The sequence below is a fragment of the Dichomitus squalens genome, assembly GCF_000275845.1.
Source record: "Dichomitus squalens LYAD-421 SS1 unplaced genomic scaffold DICSQscaffold_26, whole genome shotgun sequence".
In the NCBI taxonomy this organism is placed as follows: Eukaryota; Fungi; Basidiomycota; class Agaricomycetes; order Polyporales; family Polyporaceae; genus Dichomitus; species Dichomitus squalens.
This window is the reverse complement of record NW_006766908.1, coordinates 361,374-387,324: the sequence shown is the minus strand read 5'-3', so window position 1 is coordinate 387,324 and position 25,951 is coordinate 361,374. Positions and strand designations below refer to the sequence as shown.

The 25,951-nt window shown below is 53.5% G+C and overlaps 6 protein-coding genes and 1 non-coding gene across 7 annotated transcripts; 3 read left to right on the top strand and 4 right to left on the bottom strand.

Moving 5' to 3' along the window:
* Positions 1-871: 871 nt before the first annotated feature.
* DICSQDRAFT_64661 (uncharacterized protein) lies at positions 872-2,948 on the top strand (the record flags this gene model as incomplete). The annotated part of the gene is made up of 10 exons (XM_007367584.1): positions 872-1,160; positions 1,225-1,289; positions 1,456-1,533; positions 1,584-1,654; positions 1,707-1,823; positions 1,886-1,949; positions 2,006-2,073; positions 2,133-2,220; positions 2,275-2,859; positions 2,895-2,948. The coding sequence occupies 10 exons, from the start codon at positions 872-874 to the stop codon at positions 2,946-2,948; spliced, it is 1,479 nt and encodes a 492-aa protein (XP_007367646.1).
* A 2,124-nt stretch (positions 2,949-5,072) lies between these two features.
* Positions 5,073-8,346, bottom strand: DICSQDRAFT_156203 (glycoside hydrolase; the record flags this gene model as incomplete). The annotated part of the gene is made up of 20 exons (XM_007367583.1): positions 5,073-5,145; positions 5,205-5,382; positions 5,436-5,522; positions 5,582-5,659; positions 5,723-5,836; positions 5,895-5,982; positions 6,042-6,049; positions 6,117-6,171; positions 6,227-6,263; positions 6,322-6,337; positions 6,393-6,437; positions 6,493-6,581; positions 6,645-6,683; positions 6,741-6,757; positions 6,809-6,912; positions 6,969-6,981; positions 7,032-7,092; positions 7,145-7,223; positions 7,275-7,337; positions 8,074-8,346. 20 exons carry the CDS (start codon positions 8,344-8,346, stop codon positions 5,099-5,101), a joined length of 1,491 nt encoding a protein of 496 aa, XP_007367645.1. The 3' UTR covers positions 5,073-5,098.
* Positions 8,347-10,466: 2,120 nt separating this feature from the next.
* Positions 10,467-12,389, top strand: DICSQDRAFT_108620 (S-adenosyl-L-methionine dependent methyltransferase). The gene is made up of 12 exons (XM_007367582.1): positions 10,467-10,585; positions 10,646-10,702; positions 10,757-10,832; positions 10,883-10,893; positions 10,949-11,044; positions 11,093-11,166; positions 11,218-11,338; positions 11,391-11,490; positions 11,543-11,643; positions 11,695-11,764; positions 11,812-11,901; positions 11,956-12,389. The coding sequence occupies exons 1-12, from the start codon at positions 10,509-10,511 to the stop codon at positions 12,370-12,372; spliced, it is 1,290 nt and encodes a 429-aa protein (XP_007367644.1). The 5' UTR covers positions 10,467-10,508; the 3' UTR covers positions 12,373-12,389.
* A 37-nt stretch (positions 12,390-12,426) lies between these two features.
* Positions 12,427-12,942, bottom strand: DICSQDRAFT_64706 (thioesterase; the record flags this gene model as incomplete). Its single annotated transcript, XM_007367581.1, has 2 exons — positions 12,427-12,817; positions 12,872-12,942. 2 exons carry the CDS (start codon positions 12,940-12,942, stop codon positions 12,427-12,429), a joined length of 462 nt encoding a protein of 153 aa, XP_007367643.1.
* A 928-nt stretch (positions 12,943-13,870) lies between these two features.
* DICSQDRAFT_108611 (uncharacterized protein) lies at positions 13,871-19,106 on the bottom strand (the record flags this gene model as incomplete). The annotated part of the gene is made up of 11 exons (XM_007367580.1): positions 13,871-15,759; positions 15,815-16,046; positions 16,103-16,299; positions 16,356-16,481; positions 16,537-16,678; positions 16,731-17,034; positions 17,088-17,502; positions 17,558-17,657; positions 17,712-17,887; positions 17,952-18,102; positions 18,154-19,106. The coding sequence occupies 11 exons, from the start codon at positions 19,104-19,106 to the stop codon at positions 15,652-15,654; spliced, it is 2,904 nt and encodes a 967-aa protein (XP_007367642.1). The 3' UTR covers positions 13,871-15,651.
* A 326-nt stretch (positions 19,107-19,432) lies between these two features.
* Positions 19,433-19,711, bottom strand: DICSQDRAFT_148404 (uncharacterized protein; the record flags this gene model as incomplete). Its single annotated transcript, XM_007367579.1, has 2 exons — positions 19,433-19,477; positions 19,529-19,711. The coding sequence occupies 2 exons, from the start codon at positions 19,709-19,711 to the stop codon at positions 19,433-19,435; spliced, it is 228 nt and encodes a 75-aa protein (XP_007367641.1).
* Positions 19,712-19,893: 182 nt separating this feature from the next.
* Positions 19,894-19,977, top strand: DICSQDRAFT_t122. The gene has a single exon. It is a non-coding gene; the product is annotated as a tRNA-Pro (tRNA).
* The last annotated feature ends 5,974 nt before the right edge of the window (positions 19,978-25,951 follow it).

Genomic DNA, 25,951 nt, shown 5'->3' with positions numbered 1-25,951 from the left:
CGGAGGCTGAGGCTAAGTGCAACGAGCAAGGCTGAACTAAGAGCAAAGTGCCAAAGAGCAAAGTGCCAAAGAGCAAAGTGCGAGGTGCGAGATGCGCGCGACTGAGGCGCGTCCCACTCTCGGCCCGAGACATACGATCACGTGGAATGCACGCGCTGGCGGCAGCCGCTAGTACTAGTACTTACTAGTGTGACCCCAGAAGCGACGGCCCAGAATGTATTTCGTGCATATCTCCATCGCATCTTCCCCCATAAATCTCAGATTTGGTACACTTGATCTGTATCGTAGACAGTATATACCCGTCAAATATGAAGGCGATCGGTGGAATTTTGCTTCGAGCATCGTGGAATTACACGTCTGACCCCAGAAACGACGGAAAGGCGCCCACAGATTGTCACCAATGGTCACGGTGCCGAAGACTACCGATTTGAACACCGCCATTATCAGTCGTTTGATAACGACGTTGGCGGAAGGAACACTAGTCGAGGCGCTCAAAATCAAAGTCAGCCTTATCTCGGTCAGTGGCTGAATGTCACGCACGAGAGACCCCCTTCCCATTCCTCAGGTACCGCAATCCGTAATGCTTCGGAAACTGGATTGTAATACTCAGTGCACATGTTAGAAATAATTTCTGGAGTTACAAGAAGATCGGCAGGGCCGATCTCTTTGTGGCAATTCAACAAGGTTAGTAAACCCCTGGAACCCTACTCAGATTGACTTGTATCGGGAGCGAATTCCTCCCGATTTCCTTCTTTCTTTTTGGAAGTAATAGTTCAGAAGCACATAGTCTCATGTGTAACATTTGTACATTTATTGACAGGGAAATGCGAGACCTGGAGGCGTGTCAGTCGCTTCTGGGGTCAGGCGCTTAATGCGTCGCTTCTGGGGTCGCACTAGTACTTGTAAGTACAGGCACAGTGTAGTACTTGGCACAGGTCACTGTGCAAGAACAGCAACCGCAAGAACAGCGACCGCGATTAGTTTCGGCCTGGACGCAGCAGAGGACAGTCTTCGCGCCTGGCTCGCTCAATGCGACCGACTCAACATCGACCCCAGAGACCCCCGTCGCAAGACTCCTGTAGGCCATCTCCAGCTCCCCAAGTTCGTCAAATTCCATCTCCTCGACCCTGGCTCAGATCGCGATGAGATCTTCTGGCAAGGTCTCTTCCCCTTCCTCTCTTTTTGCATGTCCTACCTTCTCATCTGACACCATTCCCCCTCTAGATCCCTCGACCTTTACCCCCAGACGAGGCAGAAACGGCTATGTCGATTCCTGGGGCATTTATCCAGTCTGCCTACTCCCCCCCTCGGCCCCTCCCTCTTTCTCACTTCTTCTCCCATCCAGCATGACGACCGAGGCATCCGCAACCCCGACGGCATGCGCATCATGCAGCGAACCGTCCGCCTTCCCCCTCTCTCTTCTTTCTCCTTCCCCCTTCTCATCCCCACCCCCAGATGAATACCCAGCGCCTTTACACCTCCGACATTCCCCACCCAGAGATCCATTTCATAAACGCCCTCATCGATAGAAAGGTCCCGTCCCATCCGATTTCCACTTTCCTTCTCACCTCAAATCCCTCCAGCTTGCTCAGCTCTCCCAGCTCGATATCACCGACCTCTCTCGCCGTGACTTCACCCTCTATCTCTCTCTACCGTCCGTCCCCCGATCTCTTCCATCCTTCTCCGTTCCTCACTCCTTCCACCAGCTTCATCGACAATCCATATGACCCCCGTTCAGATCGTTATTGGCGCCGTATCCGTCTCTCTGCAGGCCTTCCTCTCTCCGTCTTTGCCGACAAGATAATCACTCCCCTCTGGGGCTGGTACTCGCCCATCTTATTGCCATCATAGCCCTTCCCGATAGCGCTCACCTTTTCTCACAAAGGGTCCGCAATCTTCATGCTCATGCCTTTCACGACTACAAAGACGGCGCCCTTATCGGTCCAAAGGTCAGATATCTGTTTGACTTCGTACGGCTCTTCACGCTCACAATGCTCGACTCTAGGACACCAATGCCATCGATGCCTCCGTTCACCTCGATAAAGCTGGTTATGCTTATATTCCCGAGGAAGGGTCCGTTCCACGCCTGCGCTTACCGTCCACAGGTCACCGCTGATCTTTTAGTTTCCAAGTTTAGCATCGCCCCCCTTCCTCCAAAAAGAAGGAGACGTCATAGGCTACCAATACGACTCTGGCGACAATTGGTGGGTCGACATCAAGGTACGGCTCTCGTTCGCAGGCTAGCCTTTCCCCCAATTTGGACCGTTTCCGCAGCTCGAAGAGATCGCACCCCGCGATACAAGTACCGGCGCCGTCGTCGTACTCGATGGTGCCGGAGGCTACCCTCCCGACGGCGAGTCCTCCGGCACCTTCTCCTGGGCGATTCAATTGCGGAAAGCGGCACAGTCCCCCGCCGGAAAACGCAATGCTGTCAAAGTACTGTTCGGCGCTACCAACTATCAGGACAAGAACCCCCCGCTCGACCCCCTCGATTACGACTTTGATGCGTTCGACCTCGGGGGCATGCGCAAGGCCATCCGCGATGCACTCGACAGCAAGGGCAGCCTGCACTACGCCAGCAAGAAGTTCGTGACGCCGTTCGCCCCCATGGATGAGATGAACAGCGACTCGAGTATGCTCTCGAGGCTCGGGCGCACGGCCAGGAACATGAAGAAGGGCACCGCCGTCTCGCAGACACCTGTTCCCGGACATGGCGGCATGTTCCTGGAGGAAGGCGTCAAGCTGACCAGGAAGGACAAGCCGACGAATACCGCCTGCGCCAACTGCGGCACGCCCCACGATCTCAAGGCATGTTCACGGTGTGGACAGAGGTATTATTGCGGAAAGGACTCTCAGCGGGTGCGTGCTATCCCAGGTCGCGTTCCACTCGTCAGGCTCATTGGAAGGAAAGCCACAAGATGATATGCGGGAAGAGCGCACAGAAATAGCTTCTGGATAACTAGCGGTCGTCAGGCAATGACTGCATATAGCACGTCCTATACTGCCGACAGCACTCCTCTACTGTCCACTACTGTTCTCTAACACAAATTCTCTTGACCATTAGTCCTTATGGCTGACGTGAGACGAACGACCCAATACGAGAGTACGTCATGCAAGACATCGCCCTGCAATCGAAGCTCGACAATTAGCTGCGGCGATGTTCCTTTGAATGACTTCTTTCTCTGGTGCGACCACGGGGATACACCCAGCGTGAGTTGACTTTCGGTCCCGATCAAGCATGGATGCTCGTCGCCGTTGTCAACCACGGCAGTAGGTCGAAAACGATGGGGCCTCTATGCAAGATGCTTTGCAGCACTGGCAAGACCAGTGGCGCCAATCGAGATACGTTCGGTAATAACATGTCGATATACATTATGTGCGATACGCCAAGAACATTTGATATACCGTCTAGCTGAGAGCAATGACGATCGTGAAATACCGCTTACTGATGCTGAGGGAGACTATTGACATGGGCTGCTAAGTAGAAAACGATGCGCGATGACAATGGCCAACGAGAAGAAGCTGCGTGTAGTGCGCTGGCCAATTAGAACGCTTGCCCATAGAGACTGGCCGTGGCGGGTGCATGTTCATCATACTTGGCGAGGGGCCCCTCTTTGCCGAACCAGTCCACCTCAGTAAACCACGCCTCGGACCGGGGGTGAGCAGCGGACGTCTGGGCAGAAGAGGCATCATCGAGGCCATCCTCAATGGTCTCAGGAGCCTTTGTCCCGGACGAGCCTGGTCCAGGAGCACATCCGCGAGTTGTTCCCGTAGCGGAAGTGATGGTGTGTGCCGCGAGCTCGCTGTCGCCAGTGTCGGGAAGAGCGTCCAAGCGGTCCTCACTTGGAGGGGACACAAGGATGTGGGCGAGATAACCGCGGGATACAGCCAAGTCAAGGGGGAAGCGAGCCCTGATGCTGGAACCTGTTCGTCCATCGTGACAGAGAGCATTATTGTCGCCGTCGCCAGGGAGCTCTTGAAGAGCAGGCAAGCGGACACCAGAGACTTGGCGGGAAGGGGTATCAAACGCGTCAGAGGGTGGGGTGAAGGTCAATGAGGCGCTGCTGTCAGAGGAACTGGTAGCATCTTGGACGGCGCGTTCTTGACCGTGGACTGCTAGAGGAGAGTCTTGAGACGACCGGACATGTCCATCTGGAGGGGTCCTCTGAAAGCTCCTGCGAACTGCATTCTCATTCGGGCTGGGTGTCCTGGGTGATCGATTGGCGGATGTAGGGTATGAGCGAAGAGCTGAGATGACACCAGCAAACCGGGTGGGTTTTGGCGTCCTCAAGGCCGAGTCATACGCGGACGATGAAGTCTCGATGGGACTGGAATTCGAACTGGTAGCACAGCTGGCGGGAGAGGGACACGGGTAAGTCGGCAATGTCCCATTGATGCATGCCGGGCAAGTGCATGGCGCCGTGACGTGAGTCGCAGCGTAGGCTGGAGGGGGTGTCGTCGGAGGGAGTGCCAGAGGACTGAGGGTGCTTTCATAGTAGGACAGGCCAGGAGGAGGGAACTTGGGAGTTAGGGAGCGACGCGCTGGGGAGAGATAGGATATAGTGTTGTTCCGTACGACGGTATTGGCGCTACCTTTTAGGTGACGGTCAGCGGCACGCTTTCGCCACTTGATGCATAGAGCAAAAACGGTGATGAGCGCGATGCCAAAAAGCACCGTGGCGATGCATATGGTGTAGTTCACCAGGGCTGCGTGCTTGCGGTCGATTTGCATGGGACCTGAGGTAGGATCGACATACTTGAGATGCCCGACGGAGGGTGTCGGAGACTGAGCCACAGACATCGGGTAGGCCTAGCGAGAACCGACGCAAGGTCAACTCGGGTTCCAACAGAGACAGTGTACGTCCACGAAGACATACTGTTGGGACTAGAGGGCTGTCATGGAGGCTGGCGCCAGCCTCTGAACGCGCGATCGAGGTCAGCCATTCAGCATCTGGCAGCCCCGCCTCGATCTTGATTAGTGGGCGGAGACAACCCTTGCAAGGAGTGGCACGAAGGCGAAGGTCACGCGACATAACGTACTGAATGAGAAGTATATCAAACAAAGTCTTGGGGCGCATCATTCAGAGGTTCTCTTGCATCAGAGCAACCCAATTGAGCTCGTATGCAGGCTTGTATTGGACGTGACTGCATCGCGTACAGGAGGAACTGAAATGGCTGTTCTGATTGAGTCTGAGTTCACGCACCAGGCGCCAACGTCCCATTCTTATGGATACACCAATGGGGCCGAGCACATGGGGGCCCCGCGTTATCCGGTTCATCTCCAGCGTCCTGCAATAGAAGAGCGACAACACCGTGTCCTGGGACAGCTTCGGCGGTGAAATTGCGCACAGCCGTCCCGTTGTCCGTGTGCGCCCAGAGATCCTATCGATAGTCCACATCAATTCGGTGATACATGGGGCGACATGACAACGTACCCGAACGTGATATTGGCGGCCAGCGCGAACCCATGGAGACTCAGTCAGGTTGAAGAACATGTCAGCTGGCTCGTCCAGTGTATTGATCTACGAAAAGTGAGTCAGTGGACGTCGTTGCTGGGAAGCAGAACGCGCAAATGACTCACCAGCATGAACACCGTGCCGTTCTGAGATTCGCCACTCCAATATTGTGCTGGATGGGTTGAATTGCTCACCCAATCAGACTGCCACGCAGGCTGGATCAGCCGCCACGGCGACGAGAATGGGTGGTATGCAAGTTAACTCACGTTTATTCCCCATCGGAACGGTGTGATGCTCGTGCCGATGACATCGTCTTGATTGATTGCAAGGATCTCCTCATTCGCCAGAATAGAGAGATCCGCCTCGCTGATCGACGAAAGCTTTGTGAATTACATGAGTTACGATAGCTCGATAGTCAACAAATCGTAAGGAACCTACATCCGCACTGATGAGGAGAGGAGACTTCATGAGGGCCCAGACGGTGAAGTGGGTCCTAGCCTCTTCATATGTGAGATCCCCGTTGCCTCTGTGACAGATGACGGCGTGAGATAGCAGTCAAGCTTTGAAGAGATGCGCAGAGCTCACACTTCAAGCTGACAGAGAGCCAAGCATAGTCGACGTGAGCGAGTCGTGCACGTGATAACGATTGTGCCGGCTTACAATGTCCATGTCGTTGTGACCATAGAAATCCGATGCCCAAGCGATGAAAGAGTTCCTGGAATCTCACGATGAGTGCCACGAACCGAAGGAATGTCATTCCGGCCACTCACCTGTTGATTATATCCGTCACGGAACCCCAGTTTGGGCCTACAGGGACGAACGAGACAATCGGTGTCATGGGTAACGTCGGGGGAACAGTACGCACTGATATCACCGGTCGTCTGGGATCAGACGGGAACATCAGATGCGACCTACGAGGAAAGTGGGCGCACTTACACGCCAGCTTTGGCCGTATCGCCGCGCCCACAACCAGGGTTGCTCCTGCATACCTTGATGTGAGCACGGGAACATGCAATGGCAGGGGATTGGGACTTACCTCGCCCCATTCACAGAGGGAAAGAAAGAGCGGCGATTTTCCCGTGTCCGAGGCTAACTGAGCGATGGCGTCGGCAATGCGCTGGTATTCTATGGAGCGACAGTTGTACAGTCAAATCGAGAGATTGAGCGACTAAGGGATATGCGACTGACTACCGACGATCCCCTGGCGGATTACGTCGTCGTACGGTACTACCATTGTGGTCAGAAGCCATGAAATGCGGGGCTGTGAGGGATGAACCATCGTACTCGCGCAATTATCATACCTGAAGCTATCAGCGTTCTGTTCTGTGGAACAAACAGATTGACAGACATACTTGAGGTAGTCGAAACCCCAGTCTTGGAACAGCTTCGCGTCACGGTACTCGTTTTGATAGGAGCCGGGGTATAGCTGACAAGTGAACCAACCAGAATCGCTGTACTGGGTCGCGAGGCACGGCGTGAGGACGAGGATCGAAGGGTGGGGTAGCTACTCACGATACCAGCGTCGCTGACGTGAGGGTAAGACAATGGGTCTCGAGGATGACGCAGCAGACATACAGTCCAAGGGCGTGTATCCTGTCCGTCAGGCTGTTCATTCCGGAGGGAAAGCGAGCTGCGCCTGTAACCGAACTGAGAGGAGATTGATGACATCCGGAAGGGCTAAGACCTACTGGCTACGATGTCTCCGGCGGGACTGCGGCTCTTCTCGGAATAGCAGTCGTCAAGGTTGACACGGCGATAACCGACATCCTAGGAGACTAGGTAAGGCAGTGAGCCGGTGAAGAAAAATGAACGAATGACCTTGAGACCGAGGTTGTCAAGGTATTCTGCGGCTTCAAGAACGATGGACTCGTTGATGTTGCACTAGAGAACCAAGTGGGTAACAGAGCATGGTGTTAGAGACAGCTTGGAGGCGTACGCCATACGCGTTCCATGCTTGTGGGAGAGGGTGAGATGATTGCGATTGATTTGAGATGGGGCGAGACTATATATTGCTTACCGTTATAGCCCAGAGCTGGTAGGATGGGTGAATCTAGGGCTCAAGATGGACGTTGACTGGAGGGACAGACCGGGAAGCCGTCCGACACGATGGTCGTGTGTTTGGACTTGGACGATATCAGTTGAGAAGAGCGTTGCTCCCCTGAGGAAGGAGGCAAGGAGGAGAAATGAGGCGAGAAGAGCAGTGGTGGAAGCTGTTGGAGGGAACGCTGGGAGGAATGAGTGGTGAGAGAGTAGGGGATGAAGTTCGGAAACATACAAGGAACAAGAGCACCGCGGGTGGGAGCGGAGGCGATGAGGGTGTTTAGGTCCTTGCGTGTGTGTTGAAGGGCGGAAAGTTGGTCGTCCAAGTTGGGCTGTTCTTGAGAGGGAGGAGTGAACGATGAGACCGGGAGAAGGGAACGGTCGTGGGGCGGATAACTCACTATCTGGTGCCATGGCAAGCGAGGCTAGTTGCGGCGTTCGGTGGATGTGCGGGTCAGAGAAGACGACTGAATAGTTTGGTATCGGAGGAGGGTTTGAGTATGGTCGACGTCCGGAGCAGAGCAGTACATAAGTTGCTTGATGACCGGTGCCAGCGGCCATGTTTTGATCGCCGGACGACTGCACGATCCGTGCCGCCGGTCCGCGCTGGTTGGGTTCCGATGGCGCTCAGCCTCCGCCCGCCTTGTTCCTCGACGACGACGACGACGACGACGACGACGGCAACGGTGACGACGACGACGACGACGACGACGACGACGACGAGTAACACCTCTGCGATGGCCCCGAGTCCCGCCACGTTCATCCTCCTCTTTCTCCCCGTCTCCGTCCTCGCGCTACCGCTCTCGGATGGCTCCTTGTCCCCCGCATCCTTGCAGCCCTTGCCTCTCATCTTCGCCCTCGTACCCTTCCCTGTTCTCGCCGCCCTCAAGTACGTCTACCTCCGCTTCCGCAGGGCCCAGTCCATCCACACTGTCTCTTCTCTCTCCATTCACCTCTCCGCCACCCCCTTCTACTCCGTAACCTCGGCTTTCTTGCTATACATCTCCCCCTACCTCGTCGGCGTTCTCGGCTCTCCCAACTGGGAGACCACCATCTCCTGCAGAATACACAAATATAACAACCCTCCGTCGCGCAACCCTCCTTCCGTCCGTGCTCCTCGTCCTGCATTCTCTGATTCTTCCAAAACCGCGAACACTAGCTCCCTCTCCTCCTTCACTCTCCATTCCCGCTCCTTTCTCCGGCCCCATTCACATTTCTTCCCCACCACCCATCGCCCACGATCTGAGCCCGACTATTCCACCTGTAGCCTCCAACACCTTTCCTCACCGATCCTCATCCCTCCATCCATTCGTGTATCATCCGCCGACACTTCCCCCACCCTCATGCAGATCATGGCACCAGTCCTCAATCCTGCCTGTTATCAACCACCGCCCGCGACTCCTCCGGTCTTCCTTGATCGTTCTTCTCTTTCCCTCACCTCTCACCAGATCTCGGCCGACACCACAGATTCCTGTAAGCTCTTCCTTCATCTCATACTTCACCGCTTGGCCCTCACCTGCTCGCTCTCAAGCTGTGCCTTTCTATACTCCTTTCACGTCTCCACGCTCCCCTCTCGTTCCTTTCGCCACTCTCGCCGAGCGACATCCCTCATCGACCGCCTCCTCCCTTCTGTCCATCAACGCTTCTCCCGCCTCTCTCTCCCTCGCTATCTTTCGTTCTCCTCTCGCTCCCGGTATACCTGTCCCCAAGCCTATCTACACCTCTTCTCTCAGACCCACAAGTTGCATCGTCTTGCCCCGCGACTGGCTGACAGATCAGCACACCCTTATCACCCAGTCCCTCTTGCGCAGTCCCACTCACCACAGCCCTTCTTCGCCCCTGGTGACCGCTTTCGACAGCTTCTCAAGACCTACCGATCAGGCCCAACCTCGCACCAAGCCCCTCAACATCGTCAAGGCTACCAAGAGTGTCTCAGTGGCTTCCCCTTCTCTGGCTATCTCTGAGCTTGGCAATGGGTCTCCACCGTCTACCTCCCGTGCTGCTAGTCAGTCTTTTGCCAAGGTCGAGCCACGACACAGCTGGGATATCACTGAGCTTGAAGACCCAAATGGTAAACTTGATGTCGACGCTGTTTCGCGTGCTCTAGGCATCGGACTCGGGCTCGACGTCAGGACTCCTGCCACTTCCACAAGCTGCGACAGCTTCGCTCTGACCCCCGGGCTTGAAAGCCGAAGCGAGGACGCCAATGCTATCGACGCATTCACGGACCACGATATGGACGACGATGCCAAGGCGTTCACCAGGGACGCGTCGCGAGGTGACTTGGCAGCAGTATTGGGGATGAGCGTCCACACGCACATCCCTGGGCAGCCTTTATCCATCATTCTTGAAGAGACCATGAGCGACATGGCGTCGATCGTCGGCAGCATCGCTAGCGGGCAAGAGGAGGGCGAAATCTCACACGCACTCCCGACCGGCACCACCGTGTCGGATGGCGGAAGGCTGGATCTCGCAGGCGCTGTGGCCGACGAGCAAGACGCGCGCCTCGTCTGGGATGCCAATTTGAGGGAGTCGACTAGGTGCGCCGTCTTCCTTGGCTCAGCAGAGGATGCATCCGACCTTTGCTCCCAGTAGGCTGAGCGTTGGTGTCGCGTGGTGAATATCACACGTACCAGTCTGAGCTATCCGTTACCTCTTCCGCGTGTGACCACCCCATCTACTATACCTTCCGCTATGCGATGCCTTTGTAATGAGCTCCCCTCGCAGCGATACTTTTTCTACCCACGGACATCCTAGTCTCAACATGTATCACACCCACTCTCATACGCACGACTCTTCCATCTGTATCGTTAGTCGAGCTGCCAAATTTTGTATCAAGTCACACTTGTAGTACACCGCAGCAATCAGTACCGATCTGAACGCGACTTCGGCTGCTTCATGCAAGCATTACACAAAGCTATGCGGTGCAAGCGCGCACTATTTCGTCTGTCTACCGCCGTGAGCTCGCCTGAGTCTCAGCTTTCGGAGATAACTTCCTCCCGCTGCAAACGGATGCATGCACGTAATCCATACCGGGAACCACCCGATTTTCAAGCACTTGCGGATGCCTACCCTCCTCTCCAACAACAGTAAGCTCGCAGACGCTAATCGCAAGGACGACGTGCCTAATCGTGTACGCGACGGCCTAGCATCATCGCAACTGCGAATGGGTCGTCGATCGACTTCAAGGATGAGGCTTCACAGAGGTTGATGCTCCCGCATTGGCTATGCGTTTGCATTTCATGACTGACCCCATGTAGGAGACTCACCGAGGCGATCCTACACCGGGACTTTGGACTTACGTTGGAATTGCCTCCAAATCGGCTCTGCCCACCGGTATGATGCATCGAGCTAGTGTTGCTTCATGCATGCTGATCCTGTGACAGGTACCCAATAGGTCTGTCTGCCTCTTGTGCTTCACATCTCATTGCGATTGACTATCATGATCATAGGCTGAACTACATATTGTGGCTGGAGGACATCGTGGAAGCATCTTCGCTAGCTATTCGACCTGATGACCGCGTTCACCCCGTACGAGGGCTTGACATGTGAGTGACACCACCGTATAGGCACCACACAGCTAACCACGCCAGCAGAGGGACAGGCGCGTCGGCAATATATCCGCTGCTTGGGTGCAGCTTGCACCCCAACTGGACCTTTGCGGGGACAGGTCAGTGTGCCTATCCACTTGGAGGGCGTCCAACCGATGCTTTCCCTGCAGATGTCGACGAGACATCCTTGGAATATGCGCGGTACAATGTGCGCGCGAATGGACTGCAAGACAGGATATCCGTTGTGCGAGCGGACAAGGAAGGACCCATGCTTCTCCCAATGTTCCAGAGGTGCGAACGTCTCCGCCCGGCGAACTCCTTCGGGTGCACTGACCTGGTGTAGCCATGTGAATTATGATTTCGTGATGTGCAATCCGCCATTCTACAGCAGTCGTGAAGACGTCGCCCAATCGGCAGCTGCCAAGGAACTTGGCCCAAACGCGGTACGTGGCCGCGATAGCGCACATCTTCATCGCTCAATGGGAGCACTGCAAGGTATGTACGGGCGCAGATGTGGAGATGATCACCGATGGAGGTGAGACGGCTTTCGTCGGACGAATGGTAGAGGAGAGTCTAGCCTTGAAAGACAGGTGTAGGTACGTGGCTGGCTTATCATCGCGGGAGGATGTATGCGACGTCCAGAACAGATGGTATACGTCCATGCTAGGCAAGATGTCGAGCCTGAAGCATATCGTGCAAACGTTGCGGGACAGCAAGGTACTCTTGTCATCCGTCAGAGATGCGTGTACTGATTGGCCGCGCAGGTGGACAACTACGCGGTCGCTGAGCTCGTCCAGGGGCAAACGAGGCGCTGGATCATCGCCTGGTCGTTCGAAGACGTCCGCCTCCCAGATGCACGTATACTTTTTCAGCCGGTTGCAGCGAGCGTCATCTAACCTGTGCGAAAGTCACTAGCCAGGCTTTCTCATCCGGGGCTTCAAAATATCATGCCTGCTCGGAACACTTTGAAACAGCGGCTCCCTCCAACGGCCGACGACGCACAGCTTCCTGTGACAGTTTCGGACATCATCTGTTCTGTGGAGGGTCTGGTTGTGGACCATGGTGCAGCGGAAGCGCCGGTGCTCGACTTGATCGTCTCGGCGTCGGGAGACGTTTGGTCTAGGGCTGCGAGAAGGAAGAGACAGAAGGAAATGCAGGTTGAAGAGGTTGCAGCAATCGAGGTTCGCATGACTTGTCGAATCCGAATTGAGGCGGGCTGCTTAGTATTCGATTGGGTGAAAGGACGAGAGCGTGGTGTGTTCGAGAGCTTTGCTAGTCATATCGAGCGGAAGGTAGCCTCGGCAATGACACATGACATGCATTAATGCAGCGATAGTGCGAGAATTGAGAGAAGGTCGGATTGGCGTAGATATCGTATGCTAGAGCTTGGGAACGGCCGTAGTGATGAAGAGTCTCTCTAGGCCTACTCTTGTCTCTGGGGCCATTCGGCGACTCTTTCGAGAGTCTCGGTCGACGAAGACGTGGGTGTAGCCGCCGACGACGCTAGGGACGCTGCTTCCCTCTTCGAAGACGGCGATCTCGTAAGAGACGGAGCTGGAGCCGATTTTGGTGACCCTGAGGCCCAGGTCGAGGACTGCAGGAAAGGAGAGGGGAGAGAAGAAGTGGGCGTAAGAGGAGACGACGAGGCCGATGAGAGGAGAGGAGGAGGGGGAGAGGTGGGCATGTTGGATGAGATATGTGTTGACGACGGAATCGAAGAGGTGATAGTAGACGGAGTTGTTGATGTGAGCATACTGATCGTTGTCAATCCTGCGATATGATGTGCTGTGAGCAGGAAGGGCACAGAAGGTGCGGGAGACGGACCAGCGTGTGCGGTAAGAGAGGAAGAAGCGATAGTCGCTGCGCTGCCTGCTCTTCAACCCGAGGTCAGCCATGCCTCCTGCCGACATGGGGTAAATATTAATGTGAACGATGGTAGCAGCTGCGGTCACTGACCTTGCAATCACCGTCGCCGCTGCGTCGGACAGTAAGTACTCGTTCGGTGACCCGGCCGGAACTTGCCGTCGTTGGGTCCTCGCCGACGCTCTTCCTTCCTCTGTCCTCGTCCTCCGTCGTCGTCCTCATCGTCGCCCTCGTCGTCGTCCTCGTCATCGTCCTCGTTCCCAACCTCGACTTTGCCTCCTTCTGCACGGTTCACTCTGCTTCAAACCCTACGAAACGCCGTCTACTCAAGTGACATGAGTGCAAGAGCCCCATTTGTGCCTCGCCCTGCCTCCCGAGTGGACACCGCCGCCGCGGACAAGGCCCAACTTCCATCGTCACCTTCAGGCTATGAACCCTTCCGTGCGAATGGTCTTCTCAACGCTACTGACTCCCAAGGCCTCGGTTCTCAAGAGCATTCATCCAGCCGCACTGACGCCCCTCCCCCTCCTCCGCCGTCCCACTTCAAGCCGCTTAACCTCTCTGGCCTCGCCAGAGCCAAGAACATCTCTCGGCCTCAAAGCGCTCTTTCTCGCTCCTCTGGTAGCTCTCGAGCCCATTCTCGTTCTCCCAAGTCTATCACCAGCCAGCAAAAGCCTCCTGGACTAGCTAGGCCCTCCTCTCCTTTCTTCCCCAGTGCAGGTCTCGTCTCTATGAATGCTTTCTTGTCTCCTCTCCCACACCAGCGCCCTCGCGACGACTCTGGTCAATATGGCAATTTCAGTTCCAACAAGGCGCATATAGTCCAATCCAACTCATTCTCTTTCGACGATCACAAGAACGCACAGAATAACCTTCCTCAAACCCAGGATACTGACTCTCCTCGCTTTTTCGATCCTCCCCTCGCTGCTCCTCGCTCTCGTACAGCTTCCCACCCCTCTCTAGCTAGCATACATGAGGTCGACGAGGACGGCGACGGCGTGCCTTCCCGCCACGCGCAATCTATGGGTCCTCCTCCCACTCCGGATCTCGGTAGCTTCGACGAACGTGGGTTTGACCCACACCACAACATCGACCGCCGTAGTCCATCCCTGCGTAGACCTATGAAGCGCACCGAACCCGCGATGGAGACCGGAGAAGAGCACGAGTATGGGACCGCTGCGAAGAGGTACAAGTCGGCAATCGACGAGGTGCGCGATCTGTTCGTCACATTTATCTTGTGACTAGAATGGCACAGGACGAGTATACATCCATCTACAGTGGTCGAACGACTCCTGAGGCTCATCATGGCCCGGGGCTCGATCGCCCGGCCACCCGGGCGCCGGACGTAGTACCGCTCCAGGACTCGTTCGGCGCGCAGAGGGATGGGCATTCAAAGCAGGCTTTGTACCGGCTTCTTGGTCAAGATCTCGACATCTGTATAGAAGCACACGCGGACGCCTACGAGCAGGCACGGAAGAAGTGGTCCGAGTGTTCGATCGATGAGTGGACGAAGGGTGCTGATGGTACGTGATCGTCTGTACCTGCCTCATCCACTGATCTGCACGATAGCCGTCACCCAGAAATGGCTGAGAGGTTTTCAGGAATGCTCGACTTCGTATGTGGTCAACCTGATCTACTGCTGGTCTTCTGACGATGAGCGCGTTAATCAGGTCAAGGAGCATATAAAGTGGGTCTCTCGCTTGAATCGATTGACGTCACCTAACAACTTTGGCTGTCAGCACGAAGCTCGCTCTACACACTTGTCTACAGCGGTCGATCTCGCAACACAAGGAGCTTCTCTCTGGGAGGGAGAAAGTGCTGGAGGGGGCGAGAGAGAGCTTGGTGCGGGAAGGGGGTGCTGTCGTTGGCGAGACGCTTGGCGCGGCGAAACAGCTCGGCGAGGATGCAAAAGACTTGTGAGGCGGAAGAGATGATACTCCTGTCGGAAAAGTCTTTGGGACAGTTTGGTGGCAGCGCATTGTTCCTGCCGCAGAAGTGGGTAGTTGGCGACTTAAGCTGGTACACCGATTGACGGTATCATGAGTTCGTTATACAATCCTCTCGCCCGTCCTCGAACTATGCTTCCTTGGCCTGCAGCTCCTTGACGATCTCAACCGCCCGCTTGAACTTGGCCTTCTGTTCCTCGGTCGGCTTGACCTGACTCTCGCCATGGCCACAGCCTTGCGGACCACCGTTTGCCCACTCGAAGCCATCGGTGCCGAAGGCGATGCTGGTGTTCAAGCCGTAGATGTCCTCTACGCCAGGAGGGTACTCGGTGGGGATGGACTGTAGTATTTCGCGTAGCTCGGTGACAAGGGCGACGGTGTGATCATTGGCAGCGGAGATGGATTTGGGGACGGCGTCTTGGAGAGATGGGGTGCCCTTGGGACGGACTGCACTGGTGATGTTGAGCAAGTTCTGGGTGGGGATCGCGGTGACGGTGATGATGGCGTTGGGCGTGGGGGGCGCGAAGCCGCCCTGGATGCCTGGTGGGCCTCAGTTATGATTGTCAGATCCGACACTCGAGGCGACGACTGTTACCTTCTTGGAGACGGAGAGAGAACTCGGGGACGGACATGACGGCGGGTGGAGAGCAGCTGCAGACGACGGACGGCGGCGATGCGGTGAAGGAGCGATGCGGTTGAGGAGATAAAGCCGGTTTGGGCAAGACACGTGCGCTCGCTGCGCCGGTGCAGGCGTCTAGCTGACGTCAGAAAGGAGCGCGCCGGAGTCCGGGCCGGTCAGCAGACGACGCAGTCCTCCTTGAAGGACAGGTTGTACATCGTCTTGTCCACCGTCTTCTCAATCTTCTTCCAGTCCGACCGCCGCTGAATAAACTCGTATATGTCCTGCCAATACTTCAGTCACCGTGTTTCACAACAGCCCAGCTCGCTGCCTACCCACCTCCGGCCGATATGCGCCCCCGTATCGCGTCACATCCCTCACGATTTGCGCAAGGTCCTTGGCGTCTTCCACCACATATACGTGCCCCAGCATCTTCAGGTACGCAAATTCGGAGGCGATGCTGGGCACCCGCAGCGAAGTGATAAACGCGTGGTATGCGTTCAAGTCCGCGATCACCTGGAATCCGCCGTTCAAGGATATGATTTGGCGTTTGATATGCTTCTGTAGAATCCTGCGGGAACTCAGCCGCCGCGACGCAATGCAACACATCAGGTCAAGAACACTTACGCAATCAAACGTATCCCAACCTCTTGGTAGAATACCTCGAGCACCTCCTTGTTCGTGCTGCCCTTGAGCAGCTGGCAGTGCATTTGCAAGCACTTGATCGCCTCCCGACACCCCTCGGTAGGACCCAGGTCCAGCGGTCCATCTTCCGCCGGGTAGTACTCGCGCGGCTTTGTGAGTTTCTGAATGATGTGCTCTACCTGCGAAGCGGACGTCCTTCCGGCAAACTCGTAACGCATTGTAGAGGTGGACTCACTTGGGTCATGAGCGCGTCTGTCGCGGCATTCAGACCAGCAGCGACGCTGTCATCCAAGACGTCTTCGAAATGTTTCTTCTCCCGCACAACGGCATTCAAGAAATCCGTCTTATCAATATGTGGGGCCTACGGACTAGCATTTATATGGAAGCCAACAAGTAGAACGCGAAGGGTGACCCACTAGCTCTTTGTCGAAATAGACTTGAATCATTGACTGCATTGTATCACCTATGTGGACGAGCTCAAAGAATTGCAGTAGCGGCGCGACGCTCTTGGTCTCATCATGCTCAGCAGGTTTATATGACTTCATTTGCTCGATTGCGCTGTAACATACGTCAGTGCCCCGCGACGGTAGCAGCCAATCCGGTAACGTACATCCCGAAACCTGGTTTGATATGACGCTCTCCTAACGCCTGTAGGAGGAGAACGAATATCTCTTCGATGGTGTCTCGAACGCGATGCCCATAGGATCCGGGGTATCCGGAGAACGTCTCCGCTCGCTTGAGCGACTCCCGGTCTGCATGAATCAGTTCCAAAGCCGTGTCCAAGGAAAGAAGGAGATCTAGGTTGTCCAACGTGGGCGGAGGTGCGCCTGGGTTCGGCGTCGACATTCGAGTTGACTGTAGAGATGAAGGCGCCGTACTACTCGATTCCACCGTGGGCGAGGCTGTTAAAGAGGCTGGAGGAACTTTTGAATGATGACCCGCAGAGAGTAGCAACACAACCACCCACATCGAGGGGTCTTCTCACTGGTGCTGGAGTCGCCTGCAGCGGCGGGCTCTTCGTCCTCGTCTGCGCCAATATCAAACAACATACCATCTCCGCCCTTCTCAAAATCGCGCACATAGCCATCCTTTGCGTTCGCGTTCCAAGACGTCATTCGAGCAAAAGGGGATGATCCTGGTCCAGCGGGGGCTTGCGCACCCCAGCGTTGCGGATTGAGCATCTGGATTCCCTGCACCGCAGCCGTACTGCCGGTGGTGATCGCGGCACCGACCGCTTTGGGGACGATTGTCACAGGTAGCAGGAGAACATCGGTAAATGAGGCGAGCACTGTGCGTTTGACTTGCGCAGGATTGTGTGAGCTGAGAAAACGTGCATTATCGGCGTTAGCAGGGACCCCTGCAGTACCCTTGCGCTCTGAGAGCTATTGGATGTGAGAAAAAGAATGTCGCCTGGATTGCGGTGGACCGACGACCGACCTTTTGTTCCCAAGATCGACATGTCATCTCAAAGCTCTGCTTCACATACTCCACTTCTTCGTCGAGGTATTCGTCCATATTTGGCTCGAACATCCTATACCTGATCACATTGTCAGAATCACAACGGCCGTGGCGATATAAACGTGCAGCCTACACGACATCTTCCGCTGTTGTTTTAGGAAATTGTGAATGCTCCTTAGCGGCAGCAACTTGCATGATGGTATCGACCATGCGCCAAGACTCCTTGAAGGTAGCAGCCGCAGCCTTCAGGAAGATTTCATTGGAGACCTCGCGGGCTCGGGTGAGCAACGTCGTGATGTATTCCCCAACCTAACGCGGTAGCTGCCTCAGAATGACGTTGCCAGATCATAGACCGCGTGAAACGTTCACTTACAACCTCGCTTGCCAAGCGATCAGCAAAGGATATCAACACGTTCGCTTCCGATGGGAATACCCGTATCGCACGAGAGCCGTGTTCCTCCAGTGCGGCTAGGATATCCGCCATGAAGTCGTCCATGGGAGTAAACTCGAGCTCAGAGTTCTGTCTACACCGGGCAATGAATGAAGGTACGAGTAGAGAAAGCTGAGCGGCTTACGTGAAGTTGTCGAGGGGCTTCCACTTGCCCTGTTCGTAGAAGATTTCCCGCTTCTCAGCCCATACCTTGCCCAACTCCCATTCCCCTCCGGAACCGTCCCAGACCTCCCAGCTCGCCTCTGCAGCCTCGTGCATGCCCGCTTCGTCTCCCTTTCCATCTGCAACGTCGAACGCGGTGAGCAAACCGTCTTCGAAACGATCTACGGCGGCGCGGAGGGCCGACGCTAGCGTCTGCCAGTTCCGGAGTGGTTTTACAACAGACGACAGGAAGAGGGTCAAGAGCCGAAGGGTGTGCGCCTGACGCCGGAGAGATGGGGCAGGCGACGGGAAGAGGTTAGACAGGACTGCGTGCGGGGGAGACGACAAGGCGGGGACAAGCGGCTTGAGGAGCGTATGAGCACGTATATAGAGCGTACGACACGTTTTCGACGACGGCAGGACGAAGGCAGACGTGCGGGGAGTGGACAAGCTGAACGCGCCGACGAAATCACCCATCTCTCCAGATTGTGCATTGGTGGAAGTGAAGTCGCCGAACTCGTCGTCAAGAGTTTCAGTTGCGAGTGTGGGGGGCACATTGTTCTTCGCGAGTCCGTTTTGTACCTTGACCTTTTCTTCTAGAGCATCCAGGACGTCGTCCAGCTTGTACCTCTCGACTCCGAATGCTTTCCATCGGGCTTCCCAGACGCGCTCGTCTTTTGCAAGAGTTCCGAGAGCACGACAGCATAGAGCATAAGCGGGGAGGTCGGGCACGGACAGGAAAGTGAGTATGAGGATATGGAGGTCCACAGGGAGCCGGCCGATGAGCTGGAAGGGAGCATAACTCTTGGTCCTAGCGTGAGATGGAACGTGCTGCGAGCTAGGCTTATGGATCGAGAATCGTTTGGGACCTTGTGGATTGGGAGAGGAGGGTGTTTTGTACAGACGAACGGGCTCAAGTGTTGCGAACTTGTCCATGAGGAGTTGATGCTAGTCACGAGCGCCGGAGAGGGGTACGCAGATTCACCAGCAGAGCGCTTCTCACTGTCAGAGTGAATTCGCTGCCTGGGCAGCACTTTGTCGCATATAGGGCGAGAACACGCAAAGGGGGGTGCTGAAACCGACAACGGAACGAATGGCATAGCCGAGATAACTGATACAGGAGTTCGTATAGCTACAAAAAAGTGGATGTCCGTTGTACAGTCGCTCCGGAAGGACCAATATGATAGGCACGTCCTGGGCAAGGCAATCATGCCAGTGACTGAGGGGACAGGGAGCGCGAGGGGGTATGGAGCTGCATCGTCTCAGCAGCAGCAAGGTATAGGGATGATATAACAGATGCTCCCGTCCTGGACACAGTCAGCATGAGACGAGGAGGGCGACGGAGGCGGGATACGCACGGGGCATGGGATGCAGCCGCCACGGATACGGTCAGCATGGCCAAACTTTGCTGCGGATTTGTCTGGGTGGGTAGACATGGCTGTCACGGGCGCAGGTTGCTGAGAGTGAATGGGAGACACGGTGCGACGACTCGGTTGGAGATGAGCGGAAGCAGGACGAGCAATGGTGGACCCTTCAGACATTGTAGTTGATATGCAGAGCTGGGAGGGAGAAGGTAGCTGTGAGATGGTAGCTGGGAGGGAGGAGGTAGCTGTGAGATGGTAGCCGTCGTAGTTGCGAAATGCGTCTGAGGCTGCCCTCCGCAGAAGCCCCACACAAGACGTACTAAACATAGCTATTACTCTGTACATGCGATCCCATACATGGCCCAATGGTCTAGAGGTAAGATACTTGCTTTGGGTGACGCTCTGAATGCAAGGGATCCCGGGTTCGAATCCCGGTTGGGCCCCTTTTTCTGTCGGGTAGATGCCCCGCCAAACAAATTGCTACATTAGAGTCCTTTCGCAACCGGTTCAAAACCAGATTGGATCTGCCCGATCTTTGAACCAGTGGTGCGATGTCGGATGAGCCATTTGGTGTCTAACTCACTTTCTGATTAGCCAGCTTTGTTACAGAAGAGCAAGCTCGAAAACTTAAAACTGAACTATCATCCCATCTGACTGCAATGCAACCATGCCCAATAAAGCTGAGAAGCATCTTCTACCTGGCTGGACCTGGAGTTACCATCAAGGTGCGGGTGCATATTACTATGTAAGTACTGTATTTTACTTCCTTATCCACCTATTGTAAACTTCAGTGCATGCCATTTCCAGATCCATCAGGAAAATGTCACAGACTTAGACCTATACTTAGACTCAAGTTCACATATCTAGGCTGTTACGACTGACTGTTGAGTGCGTAAGTGGAAGATAAGCGAGGCAGGCAAAAGCACTGATAGGCTCTGATCGCAGTGAGACTGGAGCAGAGCTCAACAGGCAGAGCTAGTGATAAATCTGTGCCGCCAGAGTTCCAGGGTTCTGGGGATCGGAGTTGGGACTGGGCGGACACGGGAAGAGGACTTCAGCAAAGCTATTGGCAACACCCTGAGGATCCTGTCACAGTTTTCTCATGCCACGTGACCTGAGGGTCATGTGTACTAGGACAAATGCTCACCTTGACTGCGGACAACTCATATCAGAAAGTGGAGGGGCCAGGATCGAACCCCAGACCTCATGACGGCCGGGAGCGCCCATCCTCACTCACCAGCAGGTGACTGATGTGACAGCAGGAGCGCTTACTCATTGGAAGGGGTCCGGACTCAGCACGACTCAGGTATTAGTCGTAAGGTCACCATGAGGCAGGTCAGAGGGTAGGACATGAGGCAGAGAACTCTGATCAAATGATGGTCAATAGGTACCTGGTCTGTGCACCGTTGTATTAGTATATATAGTAGGGAGTCTGAGGCAGGGAAACTTCAGACTTGATCTTCTCATCAATCACCCATCTCCTCTGTAGGTAGCTAGCAGCCCTACCTCCTCACTGCCCCTTCTAGTCTAGGGAACATACTTCTTCACATCTCTTTGCTGTGTCACCTCTGCTTCTCAGCATCAACCTCTGCACCAGTAAGCTTACCCTTATTTGTTTGGTGGCACAGCTCGTTGGCTGTGACAAATCCTGAGGGTGTCCTCGATTTCGGAGTTGGAGGTCGGACAAAGGACGGAATGGAGAGCCGGCGGAGAACAGACGGAGGCGGAAAAAATAGATCGCAGTAAGGTAACAGAGAGTGTAGCAGACAGGGGATGAGGTAACGAGATATCTGAACTGAGAAACACCATGCTAAGTCTGGGGGTTTATATACTACGAAGCCAGCGTCCCTAAAGTCCAAATCAGAGATATCGGAGGAGGAGGTCCGACCGGAGTTGGCGGAACACCGACACTAAGTGGAGCTGTGATGTAAGTGGTGTTAGGCACTGATATGGAAAAACGGACATTCCAGCGGAGACAGAGCAGACACTCAGAAAACCACATGGTTCTCATTGGAGACCGGAAAGGAGATGGAAACCAGTACCTAGGTAGCTATTTGTAGGCAAGTCTGAAGGTCCGACAGGGTTAGTGTGGTGTCTGACGGAGTTCCGGAGGGACTTAGGCATGAGATGTAACAGCTGGATACAAGGATATATTGAGCGAAGTATTTACAGAGCAAAATACATAATGGCTTACCTAGAGATAAGAGGTCAAAACTAGTGTCTCCAGGTAGCAAGGGGTCCAGCTATATACAGGGAACAAACAATGGGTGCTAGAGAACAATAGTGTCACCATGGATACAGAGTATAAGGAACGTAGGACAATAGCGAAGGGAAACACAAAGGGAGCTATTGTCCATATGCAAATAAGGGGAAGCCACACCGAATAGAGAACAAGGGATGAATGTACGAGGCCATGGTCCAAATCGAAAAGGAAATGTAGCGCCATAGGGGCAGTTTGTGACATAGGCCTAAGTCCTGTACTAAAGCCTAAGTCTGAATACTTAGGCCTAAGTTTCTGTACTTGAGCCTAAGTCCACATACTTGGACTAAGTCTGTATACTTGAGGTACTTAGACCACTACTTAGACTTCACAGGTTGACTTAGGTGTACTTTGACTTGAATTGATCGATTGGTGTTCTATTGGTTGCACTTCTGGGATACTTCTTATCTGATTAGATACATTACAAACATCCATATACTAGCTGTAGAGTGGTCTGTTCGAAGTCTATGGGAGCAGCAATAGAGCCCATTAGAAGAAAGGCAATGTCATTTAACAGAAGACTATAAATTGCTCTATTTGCCTGATAAAGGGGTGATATAGAAGTGCAGCACCTGAATAGCAGCACTAGAATTATAGTATCAGTAGTAGCTGTCCGAGTTCTGCTATGATAAAAGAGAGGGCAGTGAAGAATTTCTGCCAAGTCCAGCAAATGCTGGTACATAGTTATGCTATAGGCTATAATTATATAAGCCACCATAGTGCAGTGGTTGAAGATGTCTCATAGGTCTTTAGCTGCTGAGGTTGCCGGTTCAAATTTCTGTATGAGTAATATTTTCTATGGCGGTTGCACCTGCCTTCAAATGTTCTACACTTGACAATGATATAGAGCACTGTTATTTCAATTTTACCTTACAGCAAATCACTCATATCATCTTCATGTATTAAGTTCACAGTGTACTTGAGCAGCAACTTGAGCAAGGACTTGAGAGAACTTAGCCAAGTACCAGAACTTGGCTAAGTCAACCCACTGGACTTAGCCAAGTCCATTGAACTTAGGGTACTTAGGGTACTTGAGGTACTTGGCCAAGTACCCTAAGTGCCTGTACAAGTCTATGACATTTTCCTGATGTCAACTCTAATGCCAACCCTCCTTATGCCATATGGGACTCTCCACAGTTTTTGCTTTTCCTGGCTTTCATCCACCCTCCTAGCCCCGAGCACTCTCCTCACAGCCTCAAGCATCCTCCCAGCCCTGAGCATGACACCTCTCCCATCTAGCCGCAGTGCTTTTAATTGCTTGAGCTTCAGCAGATGGTCACAGTGACTATTTCAAAGAATATGTACTTGCAGAGCATAGGGCCAAGGGCCATGCCTGGAGCAAGGTCATGGCTGCACTGCACGCATAGCAGCTGTGCATGAACTCTAGTGCTGACACCATTAAGTATAAAATCAGGAAGTTGATTAACTTTCATGTGGTAAGTCTTTTGATGCTTTCGCACTTGCTCAGTGTACTTCTATAGAATCTAGATCTGTGGTCTAGCATTATCCGTGCTCTTGTAGAGCATCCATCAATTGAGATTTTTATATTAGTCAAACTCAACCAGTTTACTGCATTGAGAGATGGACCTTCCCACATCAACAAAAATAAGCATGCGAAGGTGTGAAAGGTAAGTTCAATGCACCTTGCTGACAGTAATAGATTAATCATTTCATTCGAAAGGAGAAGGAGGAGAAGACAGCCCAAGAAGCCTACTTCTAAAATGCTGCCATGTGCAGGATGAATGTCGGTTCTGACACCGAGTCCTTGTTAAGCAAGACAGATATGTCTAGCAATGGCAAGGACAAGGAGAGCTGGTAATCCAGAAAGCGCAATTGTAAGGAGGCTGCTGATCGCATCTGCTACTTCAAGTAATGTCAGCTTGACAAAACACTATCAGGACAACTCTTCAGGCATTGGAGAAATCCTAGGAGGAGAGACAATAAATGTGCAAAGCAGAGCAGCTTGAGCGCCATCGGCACAATAATCGTATGATCAGTATCTTCAAGAAGTTTTGTGAGACGCAGTGTGCTATGTAGAAGAAAATTGTGGAGATTTTAGCCGGCTAGCCTTAAATAGAATGAGTAGACATGATCAATGTGCTATGTAGTTATGTGATATTGAGTATATGTAGCAAGATTGACTATAAGTGAAAGTACTCTTCAAGCTCTAGCAGGCAACAGTTAAAACATAAGACAATTTGGTTGGGGTGGAAGCAGTTCTGGGTATTTGTGTACAAGACCACTGCACAATAGTATCGACCTACAGGAGACTGATGCAGACACTGCTTCCAAAAGGTGTATAAGAAGGGCCATATATCAAGAACGCCCCTGGAGTCATGCTCAACCTCAATACAAATAGAGAATATATGAGAATTAAACTCCTGCATCTGTAAAAACCATCTTGAAAAATTACATCTATTGAGTATATATTAGGACTTATTAAACATATTAGTCAGATAGTAAAAAATAGTGCAAAATCAAGAGGTTCTCAAATATAATTGCACTAATAATGTAAATTAATGCAAAAATAGCGCTATGGTAGACAGAAATAGTACTATAGTAGACATTGATAGCAGTTGTTAGCGTAGGTCTATAATTTATGACTAGTGTGGAAATGATTTGTATGACCTCAACATCATCTATTTATAAGCCCGGGATGTATTCAAAGTGCTGGAAAAAATATATTAAAAATGTCTTTAGCAAGTCTTAAACCCTCAACCTCACCTTTAGCTAACACTCTTGTTCTGAGTGGTGCTCTATGCCACTGCACCACTAGAGATTGCACAGGTCCTCTCCACAAGTACTATATATATATCTATCACTGCTGGACTTGGACAAAGTGGTGACACCTCACCTTGAGTTCCACCTGCTAGAACTTGCATAAGTGTAATGTCTAGGGCTATATATATAATATGGAGTGCACTATAGAGTATGCTTCATGATATGAATGCTGTGCTGGCAGCTTAACTCTATACACAATAACAAACTCTGTATTGAGTTGTTTTCACAGCCAACAAGCTGTGTGTTACGACTGACTGTCGAGCGAGTAGGGGAGAACAAGCAATGTAGGCAGAAGTGCCAACGGACTCTGATCGCAGTGAGACTGGAGCAGAGCTCAACAGACGGGACTGGAGATAAGTAGTGTATTGAGCAAGTATCTGCAGAGCAAAATACGCAATGGCTTACCTGGAGACAAGAGGTCAAAACTGTTGGAGCCAGTGCTGTAGCGCCTGCGGTTTTAATCGCACCAAGTCCCGCATCGCGCCATACATAGTTCGCGCTGTCCGCTATCTACAATAATTTTCGTATAGTCACAACTCTCGTTTCCATACAGATACTACATTTCTTTCACTGGTAGTCTCCATTACTGTAGATCTGACTGCACTCTAGAATAGTGTCTACCTTACGCACTTCTGGTCCGTTTGGCGCCATTCCAGCGCCACGTAGTGTATGGTCGTGTTAGCTAGTTCCCACGTGCTCTGTGCACCGTCATCTGCGCCTGAGCCGACTCTGCAGTCCTTAAGACTTACAGAGCTCGACTTAGGCCATTGTGACCCCTCTGAGGCCCACTGCAGCTAACAGGTTATGAGCCCTGCGCTCTAGCTGCCTCAGACGTCCATCCCTGCCTGTCCAACCGCTCCCTGGTCCCCAGCTCGCCTTCCTAACCCCTGCTGGTCGCATTTTCGCTCTGGGACTCTGCCTCCATCCTTCTGTCCTCCTGGACGCAGTTTTTGTCCCCTCGCTTCGTTGTTTCGCCCGTCGGACCCCTGCCACGTCATCGACCACCCACCATGGTTTCGCGCACCCCTGCTGCGTCGTTTTCCCTCCCCAAGGTTCCCTCCAGCAACCCTTCCCTCCCCAAGGCTGGCCCCTCCACCTCCTGCCCATTCTGCGGTCGACTAGGCCATCCTGAGGACCAGTGCAGGGCTAAACGCTATGCCAGTGTCAGGGCGACTCAATATGCTGCTCAACGCTCGCATTGTTGCCCAAACAAGACCAGGACCCAGCAAGCGGCCTCCCAGTCCTCCCAGTGCGACCAGGACCCACTCCAGGAGTTCGCTGTCAGTGCTGGCTGCGCTGCTGCACTCCTATCGTCCTCAGAGCGCGATTCCTGGCTTTCTACCTCTGCTGCGACGTCCTGGAACGCAGACACAGGT

Excerpts from the sequence above, each read along its gene's own strand:
- DICSQDRAFT_108620 (XM_007367582.1), top strand. The coding sequence starts at position 10,509 with ATGCATGCACGTAATCCATACCGGGAACCACCCGATTTTCAAGCACTT. Across the intron at positions 11,339-11,390 it reads CTTCTCCCAATGTTCCAGAG|CCATGTGAATTATGATTTCG; the intron begins GTGCGAACGTCT and ends GACCTGGTGTAG. Across the intron at positions 11,902-11,955 it reads AAGACGTCCGCCTCCCAGAT|TCACTAGCCAGGCTTTCTCA; the intron begins GCACGTATACTT and ends CCTGTGCGAAAG.